This window comes from Ctenocephalides felis, unplaced genomic scaffold (assembly GCF_003426905.1).
Source record: "Ctenocephalides felis isolate EL2017-DRISC unplaced genomic scaffold, ASM342690v1 CF-g0.4_SCAFFOLD_01224, whole genome shotgun sequence".
Taxonomy (NCBI): domain Eukaryota; kingdom Metazoa; phylum Arthropoda; class Insecta; order Siphonaptera; family Pulicidae; genus Ctenocephalides; species Ctenocephalides felis.
The window spans coordinates 46,562-57,407 of record NW_020537378.1 but is presented as its reverse complement, the minus strand read 5'-3'; the positions used below and the strand labels follow the sequence as shown (position 1 = coordinate 57,407).

At 30.9% G+C, this 10,846-nt stretch overlaps 2 protein-coding genes across 2 annotated transcripts; both read right to left on the bottom strand.

Moving 5' to 3' along the window:
- Nucleotides 1-2,502: 2,502 nt before the first annotated feature.
- On the bottom strand, nt 2,503-3,384 carry LOC113369311 (zinc finger protein 708-like). Its single transcript, XM_026610092.1, has one exon. The coding sequence runs from the start codon at nt 3,382-3,384 to the stop codon at nt 2,503-2,505; it is 882 nt and encodes a 293-aa protein (XP_026465877.1).
- A 4,064-nt stretch (nt 3,385-7,448) lies between these two features.
- Nucleotides 7,449-8,808, bottom strand: LOC113369310 (zinc finger protein 350-like). Its single transcript, XM_026610091.1, has 2 exons — nt 8,421-8,808; nt 7,449-7,618 (listed from the first exon to the last, which is right to left on the bottom strand). Exons 1-2 carry the CDS (start codon nt 8,806-8,808, stop codon nt 7,449-7,451), a joined length of 558 nt encoding a protein of 185 aa, XP_026465876.1.
- Nucleotides 8,809-10,846: the final 2,038 nt, after the last annotated feature.

Genomic DNA, 10,846 nt, shown 5'->3' with positions numbered 1-10,846 from the left:
TTTGAAATTTTGTATTTTGATTTTTTTTTTTGAGCAATCGCGCTGCATAGCTGTTTTGGAGTCGAAATATCAAAGCGCGTAAGCGCCGCGTAGTCGTCTAACGCGTAAACATTTGTAGGGACCCACATAAATGTACACAAAATTTGTACTTATTATTATAATCTTTATAAAATATCTGATGATACAAATTACATATGTCTAATGCTCATGTTTGACCACCAAATGGCATATTAACTTCCCGAAGGAGAAGTTTATGTTTTCATCAAAAAACCCGATTCGCTAATTTATGTTTTCTCGAACGTTTCAAGCCATTCTGAATCGAATGAGACAAAAATTTGGAAAAAGTATGTGTGTGTGTGTGTGTGTGTGTGTGTGTGTATGTGAACAGATTTTTGCCGTAAATCGACGTTTTCTCGAAAACGGCTGGACCGATTTCAAAAATTTAAAAGCCATTCGATGTATCTGGACGAGAACTATTGTTTGTCAGTTTTGTGCGACGATCGGCCAAGCCGTTTTCTTCATAAATGGCAGAAAAGTGAAAAATTTTTCGTCTACGTTTTAGCCCGCAATTCTGAATCGATTTTGAAAATTCAAAAACCGTTCGAAAGATATTGGTTGGGAATCGTGCTGATTAGTTTTTGGTAGAGATGGGCCGGGCCGTTTTCTTGTAATAAAGTTTTTAAAAAAAAATTTCGACGATTTTTATGATTATTTTTTTGACGATAGATACCATAGTCTTCTAGATCATACTAAAATATTACGGCCCTACGACAACTGGTTCAGCTTTAAAAATTCGTCAAAGTTTGCAAAAATCAGTATGGTCTTTTGGCATTTGTCAAAATTAGACTTTTGATCGACGTTTTCTCAAACGCCTGAACCGATTTTAGAAATTTAAAAGCCATTTGATGTATTTCGGTGAGGACTATCGTTTGTCAGTTTTGTGCAACGATCTGCCAAGCCGTTTCTTTGTAATTTGAAGAAAACTTTCGTCCACATTTAAGCTCATCTACCGAACGATTTTAAAAAATCAAAAATGTTCGAAAGATATTAGTTGGGAATGATACTGATTAATTTTAGGTGAAAATCTACCGAGCCGTTTTCTTGTAATTAACTGTTGAAAAAAAGTGTTAAATTTTCGTCGACATTAAGCTCATCCTACCGAACCGATTTTAAAATATCAAAAACTGTTCGAAAGATATTAGTTGGGAATGATACTGATTAATTTTAGGTGAAAATCTACCGAGCCGTTTTCTTGTAATTAATGTTGAAAAAAAGTGTTAAATTTTCGTCGACATTTAAGCTCATCCTACCGAACCGATTTTAAAATATCAAAAAACTGCTCGAAAGATATTAGTTGGGAATGATACTGATTAATTTTAGGTGAAAATCTACCGAGCCGTTTCTGTAATTAACTGTTGAAAAAAAGTGTTAATTTTCGTCGACATTTAAGCTCATCCTACCAAACCGATTTTAAAATATCAAAAACTGTTCGAAAGATATTAGTTGGGAATGGTACTGATTAATTTTAGGTGAAAATCTACCGAGCCGTTTCTTGTAATTAACTGTTGAAAAAAAAATTTAAGCCGATTTTCATGGAAATTTTTTTGGCGATATACATCATGGTCTTATAGAACTTACTGTAATATTACGGCCTAACGACAAGTAGTTTAATTTTAAAAATTCGTCAAAGTTTGCTAAAATTATTATCGTTTTTCTTAAAAGTAGGATTAATGAAGTATATTATTTACATTTTTTTTTGATTAAGTCGATTATTCACACATTTCGGGAAGTTCATGTAACTTGCCTCAAGGCTAAATACCAAACCAACTAGTTTTTTACATTTATTGCCAAGCAGTCAATGAATGTATGTCAATTTTAATTACATGAAGTTCTCAAACACAGTTACATGATGAGTAAAGTTGCGAAAACAATATTTGTTTAGCCGTTGTTTAACATAATCCACTGTGTAAACGAATACTATAGAATTTATTAATCAGCAATTACTTTATTTCTCTAATGAAGGTTCATTTCTAATAAATATAAATGCTAATTACAATGACAAACCAATCATTTCATATTTGAAATATGACTTTAATTGCATTATTGTTTTTAAATATTATACATATTTTTAATGCTATTATAAAAATATAATTTATAATTTATCATTATATAAATGTGTATAATGGTTGACACTAATAAATGTGTGCATCACAGGTGTTACCATATTACTAATAAACATTATTCAAAATTGTTATAAGATGTATTTAATTTTACTTAAATACCATCTGTACAGTAGCAAATAAGTTTTACTTCAATCGCGTGTGAACCTTATGCGCACTATTTTTTTTGAAAATGTTTAGATTTTTTAAAAAAAAAATTCAGATAAAAAATAAATACACATGATATCTTACTACACTCCTCCCTTCTCCATGTGATTTTTTGTGTTTTTTTTTGTCAATGCATGCACCCTTACAGCCCCATTAGTTTCTGCTTATTAATATTTCATTGATCTGCATCCTGTTTCCTAATATGCAACCGTGCCATGTGGTTCTTCAAATTGCATTCCTGTATAAAACTTTTATTGCATATATCACATTTATAAGGGCGCTCTCCAGAATGAACAAGCATGTGTGTTTGCAGATCGCTCGGTCCTGTGAATGTTTTGTTGCAAATTTTGCATTCATGAGGGTGTAGTACTTCGCAGTGTTTCTTCAAGAAACGAACTTTTTTAAAATCCTTATTGCATATAACACATTTAAAAGGGCGCTCTCCTGTATGAGTGCGCTTGTGTGCATTCAAGTTGCCCACTTGTGCAAAACCCAGATTGCATATATCACATTTATAAGGGCGCTCTCCGGTATGAATGAGCATGTGGGTTTTTAGGTAGCTCGTTTTTTTTATTATTTTCTTGCATATTGTGCATTCACGGGAAAGTTCTATGTGAGTGGACATGTGGCTTTTTAGAGTGAGTAATTGTGTGAAGCCTTTAGTGCATATGTCACATTTGAAGGGGCGTTCTTCTGTATGAATACGCATGTGACTTCTTAGAGCACTTGGATGCACGAAAGTGTCTCCACATGAATTGCATGCATAGGAACGTTCTCCTGTATGTTTTAGCATGTGTTTTGCTAAATCACTTTTTTGACAGCATGCCTTATTGCATATTTCACATTTAAAAGGACATTCTTCAGAATGTATAATCATGTGCAACTTTAACCCTTTTGATAGTTTGAACGTCTTAAGACATATTTGGCATTTGAAAGGTCGTTCTGACTTATGAGTAATAATGTGTTTTTCCAAAAGTGATAATTGTTTAAATGTCTTAAGGCATATATCACATCTATGGGAGCCTTCTTTGCTAGCACTTGGCGTGTGATTGATCATATGTTCTGTTAAATGATACATTTAAAAGGGGGCACCTGTATTGTTGTTGACTCTTGTTTGGCTTCTTCCTCTATTGTTACATCGGAATTCATGAATCTTTCCAGGCAGGTTTCATCATCCTCTAAACACGATTCAGGCTTAACAATATCCTCAACTTCATCAAGCTCATCCTTAATTTCAACCTGAATCTCTTCTATTGAATATTCTGGTGGTTCTGTTTTAACTTTCTGATCATTCATAGGCATAATTGTTGCTTCCGACATTTTTATATATTTTCACTGTGTATATTTAACAAATGTTATCGGAATTAACAGTTACCTGTTATTTAATAAATTATTTATACAAATACCGTAAAATTAATTATGAATTTAACTAAATTTAACTTTAGTCGTCTGACATTAGAAGCAAAGAGTATGTTTTTAGGTTTTTAGAGAGACAAGACATTCTTCTAAAATTTAGAATCTAACTTCACAACAGTTCTCTATGCATCAACTGTCAACACCAAAAACGACCTTTTCAATTTTTTTAACTTCCCTAAAGAGAAGTTTATGTTTTCATAAAATAAGCCGATTCCCTAATTTTATGTTTTCTCGACGTTTCAAGCCATTCTGAATCGAATGAGACCATATTTAGAAAAAGTATGTGCGTGTGTGTGTATGTTATCAGATTTTTTGCGGTCAAGCGACCTTTTCTCAAAAACGGCTTGACCAATAGGGAACGGGCAAGCTCATAAAAATGTCAGTGAAAACGCCATGACTTCTCGGGGTGGCGAAAAAGTGCAAACAAGGATTCCAAACAAGATGGCGTTTGACAGGTTTTATTTCGTATTTTGACAGGTTTTATTCAAACTTATGTGCTTGTTAAAGATGGTTATAGCTTCTTATAATCGCAATTTTTATTTATTTCTAATAATAATGCGGCATATCTGAGTCACCAATCATGTGCGTATATTAAGTGAAGAAAGCGCATGAATAAGAAAGTGAATTTTGTTATAATTAACGTTAGAAGAAATAAATTGCTTCGTTGGATAGATTCATTGAGGTATGTACTCATAATTAAAATGTATTTGCTATTGACCACCATATTAAAACAAACATGTGTTGCTTAAAGGTATGATAAAATTTTCAGACAAGGCCATAAGATATTTTATGATTTGCATGTTGTGTTATCAGCTGAACAAAGTTTAGATCTTTCTATTAGGACTTTGTCGCAGAATGAATCTCGTACTTGATAGGATGTCAGGACTTACAGGATTTCTACACTGCAATTTGATTTGATTTAATTGTTTTGTTACCTGCATAAAAAGATATTACTTTTAAAAGTTTTAGGAAGCTATTGTATCAGTATATGCAAGGTTGAAGAATTTCTCCAAAATTTTATACCGAATTGCTAATATTGATAGAAGAGGGTCTCCTCCACAGATTGGTAATTATTGTGTGAATTTAATATTACATACCTGTTAAAATTTTATACTTTAAATTATATGCTCTCAATGTTTTTTCTTTCAGATTAATTTAGGTACATATAAGAAGTATTCATCATTGATTTCCAAAAGCTTTCAATTTATGTATTACATATAACATTTATGTACAGTTAATATTATTATACAAGCTAACAGTCATGATACATATATATTTAATCTAATATAAATTAACATTTCTTTCATTTACCATCCCCATCTTATCCAATAATGAAAGTTTGAAGGTTCACCAAAATAGGACATAAAAAAACAATATTTTCACCAGAAAATTGATAGTTATAGTCTTTGGTATATTACATAAAAGTTTTAAAATTTTCATTCTGTGTATGACTCATTCTACATGTATACGCACACTAGCTTCAAAGTGAGTTTAATTAATATCTCCTGGTGAAAGTAATCCGTTTTAAATTTAATTTTAAACAAATAGCATATGCACAAGTACTGCTATATTTATTAATTTGTCTAACTCAGTCCATATTGATGAAAATCCTGACTATAAAGTACAATTAAAAACTTTGTCTTTTTTACTCATGAATTTACCTTTGTCAGTTAATACAGCACATCCAGATTTTACTTTTTTTATTACGCCCGAGAGTACATTAATTTGGGTTGGAGTGATTCTGCCTAAGCCCACATTATTAACAAATGAAATAAAGCCATCTGGAGTGCAAATAAATAAGAACCTACTTTCAAATACCCTGGAAACTACCAACGAATGAATCTGAAAAGTAAAACCTAAAGCAATATAACTAATTTCTAACTTTCATAATTAGTGTTTTCTAAGAATCAAACTAACAAATGGATTTTTAATAATGTTTTTATGCATGTAAATATGATCATTTAAGCAAATATTGATTTAATTTACTAAAGCCTCTTCAAACTTTGAACTTTCAATATTTTTCTGATTGAATATCCTTCCTGAATGTAAATAGTATGCATATTGGTAGTAGCAAACAAAATTTATATTTTGAATTTCATTATTCTTACCTCTGTTATTGTAAAATCATAAAAAATAAATGATGAAAATATGTAAGAAATATGAATTATTAAATGTTTAACCTAAAAATGCACGTTTTACGTCAAAACAAATATTAGTTGACAGCAAATTCAACTCATAAATGTGTCATCCGCCATATTTGTTGGAATCCAAGTTGCACTTAAAATCCGCTAGAGGAGAGCTTGCCCGTTCCCTATTGCAAAAATTTAAAAGCCATTCGATGAATCTCGATGAGGACTATTATTTGTCAGTTTTGTGCGATGATCGGCCAAGCTGTTTCTTTATAAATAGCAGAAAAGTGAAAAATTTTTCAGCCCACAATTCTGAATCGATTTTGAAAATTCAAGCACCGTTCGAAAGATATTGGTTTGGAATCGTGCTGATTAGTTTGTGATATACAGTTTATATGTAAAATACGCCTGATGGTACAGCAATTAATTGACTTTTCATAGTTTTTACTACCAAGAAAGAAGAATTAGATAGTGTTGCTATAACAACCGTACAATTAGCCTCATAGAAAAAAAATACAAAAAAAGAGTGCAAAAAAGAGTTGTAAAATATGTCATTTAAGTAAAATAAATACATGTAACAATTTTGAATAATGTTACTTTTTAATATTGTAACACTCGTGATCCACACATTTTTTAATGTCTATTATTATACATATTTATATAATAAATTGTAAATTATATATTAATAATAGCATTAAAAATATGTATAGTATTTAAAAACAATAATGTAATTAAATAATGTCATACTTCAAATACGACATGATCGGTTTGTCATTGTAATTAGCATTTAGGACTTGAACCTTCACTAGACAAATGAAGTAATTGCTGAATAATAATAATTCTATAATATTCATTCACACAGCGGATTAATAACGCTTAAACAAATATTGTTTTCACAATTTCACTCATCATGTAATAATTGTGTTTGAAGAACTTCATGTAATTAAAATTAACATACATTCATTGACTGTTTGTTTTTTTTTTTCACTTTTTCGCTGGCGATACAGTCTCATTCTTTGAGTGGCTGTAATATCCATCTTGCCTAGAAAATTCATTTCTAAAAATATATAGTAACCACGAATAATACAAATTATTTCAATAAATTTCCGTTTCTTACATGGCACGGATTTTTCATTTGTTTTTTTATTTTCGCTATAATTATTTACTGAAGACGGGATAAATTATTCTACCAATTCAAAGATGTTTTATTAAATCAAGATTTTTACTAGGACCAGGGCTGGATAAAAATTTTTTTGGGCATTGCACTCATTACGGCACGAATCATTGGCACTCGACTCGGCCGTAACGCTCTTCCGTTGTATTTGCACAGTTTTACACCCTAGTCGCGCCTAAAGGAGTTTTACTAAGAATATTGAATAATTGAAAAACAAAAATAGTAATGTTTTGAATAAAACAAAAAAAAAATAGCATTTGTACTATGTATTTATATTATTAAACAATTACATACAAGTCACTGGTTAGGAGTAACAACCATAGTTGTAACTGAAATATATATTAAATAAATTGCATTTAATATCCTGTGTATCAATATAAGTTGTGTAATGGATAAGGATTATTAGGTCGGGCTGTTTCCAGACTGATTCAACAGTTTTGTTGACTTTTTAATTCCGGTTTGTTCTCTAGTATGTCTTCTTTCATGTCGCATTAATATAGGTTTTGTTTTGAACGTTTTATTGCATATAGGTCGTTCTTCACTATGCACTGATAAATGCGTTATTAAATTACCTGAATGTGAAAATGTTTTATTGCATATTTTGCACTCATATGGTCGTTCTCCAGTATGTACTGTTTTATGTTGCATTAATATAGGTTTTGTTCTGAATGTTTTATTACATATTTCACATGCATAAGGTCGTTCTTCAGTATGCACTGATAAATGCTCTCTTAAAATACTCGACCGTAAAAATCTTTTATTGCATATGTTGCACTCATGAGGCCTTTCTTCAGTGTGACTGATTTCATGTTGTTTTAAATTATTTTTTGTTTTGAATGTTTTATTGCATGTCTCACTTTCATAAGGTCGTTATATTTGAAATTGTTTTATTGCATATTTTGCACTCATTACAGCGTTCTCCAGTATGTACTTTTTTATGTTGCATTAATATCGGTTTTGTTCGGAATGTTTTATTACATATTTCACATGCGTGAGGTCGTTCTTCAGTATGCACTGATAAATGCTCTCTTAAAATACTTGGCCGTGAAAATCTTTTATTGCATATGTTGCACTCATGAGGCCTTTCTTCAGTGTGAATCATTTCATGTTGTTTTAAATTATTTTTTCTTTTAAATGTTTTATTGCATATTTTGCACTCATTACGGCGTTCTCCAGAATGGACGGCTTTATGTTGTTTTAACATTTTTTTCATTCTGAATGTTTTATTACATATTTCACATGCGTAAGGACGTTCACCTGTATGCACTGATAAATGCTGTCTTAAATTACTTGACTGTGAAAATCTTTTATTGCATATTTTGCACTCATAAGGCCGTTCTCCAGTATGGATCCTTTCATGTTTTTTTAAGTTACCTTTTTCTACAAATGTTTTACTGCATGATTTACATTTGTATTTCAACTTACTAGTTGTCTTATCTTTTCCTGAAACTTTGTCAAATGTTTTGTTTGTACTATCGACTATCGTACTTGATTCACTGATCTCTTCGTTACATAGGGAAGAATTTTCATCTAATACAGTTTTGTTTGTACTAGTCACGTCATATTGGTCATCAATCGTCTCTTGTTTTATTTCCTCGTCAATTGTAATCTCAGATTTTAGAAATTGCTGCAGACATATATCATCATTATCCGTATACAAATCTGATGTATTTTCATAATCATCATATTCCTGCTTCACTTGAAGATAATCATCGATCGGTTCCGTTTTAATTGTTTTGTTTGAATTTGTTTCTTCAGACATGTTTGGAGTTTGTAGGTTATAATAAACAAACTGGTGATAAGTTCTTAAAAATTGGGAAGTCTAAGTGTATAATAATATATGTGTCACAATATTTACTAATTCGTTTATTGTTTAATATGATATAATGCTAACACTGACCTTTTTACTAAATTTATCTTCGAATTTAACTTTAATAATTCCATAAACCACTTTGACATTTCTCCTCCATTTTGCTTTTATAAACAACAGATCAAGCTGAAGTTAAACACAAATCAGCTATGTGTTTTTCGGCGGCAAAATTTGAAATCCGAAATTATTATTAGCTCAAACTTTAAATTACAATCTAAAAGTCCATCATTAACAAATAAAAAAACTAATTGGGAATTATTTTCTAAATATATTGATGACAATTTATGCTGCAAAGTACCTCTAGAAAGTACAGATTATGTTGATAATGCAATAGGTATTCTCAATAAAAATATCACTGACGCGGCTCGCAAAACAACACCCACAAATGATATTGTTGAGCGATTTTTCTGTCCACTCGAAGCTAAAAGACTCATAGCCTGTAAGAGAAAACTGCGTAGAAGGTGGTAAAATACTCATTTTCCGGATGACAAAGCTAAACTGAATAAAGCTATAAAGGAAACTTAACCAATATTTGTTTGATTTAAAAAATAAACATATGGAGTCCTACTTAAGTGATTTGTCTGTTCATGACCATGACGGGTAGAAGTGGTGATTCGTTTTTGGCAAAGGCAGGCCCAGCCGTTTTGGAGATACCAAGATAAATGTGCAAAAAATTGCAGTTTTTGAGAGAACGAAATATCCGATTTAAATGATTCAAAAACCATTTTGCTTGTATTGACGGAACGATTATTTTTGGGAAAAACAAAAAAAATTGTACATTATTTTTTTAATTTTGGAGAACTATATTCTTTGAATATCAAAAATCATTCAAATTTTAATTTTAAGTTTATTTGAGATAGATCATTTTAACTTTGCTGTTTGGTTTATAAAATTCTTACTATTAGTAATATGAGAACAGATCCTTCATTCTAACTCCCCTTATTAAACTCTGTTTAATTATTTTTCATGTAAACTTTTATAAACGTCATCGTCCAATTCATAAGCTCTTAGATTTTGTCTATTAAATACAAATAATGGAAGTTATAGTATTCATAATATATTTGAAAATATTTAATATTATTTAATTTAACGAACGTGTTCATTCGTTTTCAATTATGTGTAATAAATCCACTCCGAATACTTTTAATCATAAATCTACATATATATAAAAATAAGTCGGGTTTTTCTTCCTGACGAAATAACTCCAGAACGCACGAACTGATTTCGACAATTTTGCATTCGTTGGAAAGGTCTCAGGCTCCGCAAGGTTTATAGCTAAGAAAATTAGGGGTGCATGACATCGTGATTTAATGCAAATTGCTGGAACTTCATGCACCGTAATTAAAAATTCGAGTAATGACATTAGTGAGAATTATCAGAATTATGCTTGGTTAAGTCAACGAGCAATTCTTGTCGCAAGGAATAATGATGTACACACACTGAATTTTACCATTCAATCAAAAATTGCTGGCGATTTGGTGACATACCAATGATTCCGACTGGTCTTCCGTTTGACTTCAAACGATTTTAATTTCCAGTTCGCCTTGCGTTCGCAGTACCAAGTCGCAAGGCCAATCGCTTAGTGTTTGCGGGATAAATTCCAAATAGATTATTTAGAAAATCATTGTTTTTCACATGGGCAGTTATATGTTGCCTGTTCATGAGTTGGGAAACCATCCGCTAATTTCATATGTATCAACGTCAGACCAAGAAACAAAAAATGTGGTTTACCAAAGAGCACTTCAATGAAACGGATAATTTGCGGACACGTATAACTCTTCGATTCAGTATTTACACTTGATTCACTTTCATTTACTTAGAGAAGTTCAACTAAAAAACACATCATTTTTGTAATCGAAATAAATTCATTACTGTTGTGTAATAAAATAAAAATTTTCCTTTTCAAATATAAAACAAACAAAAAATTCTT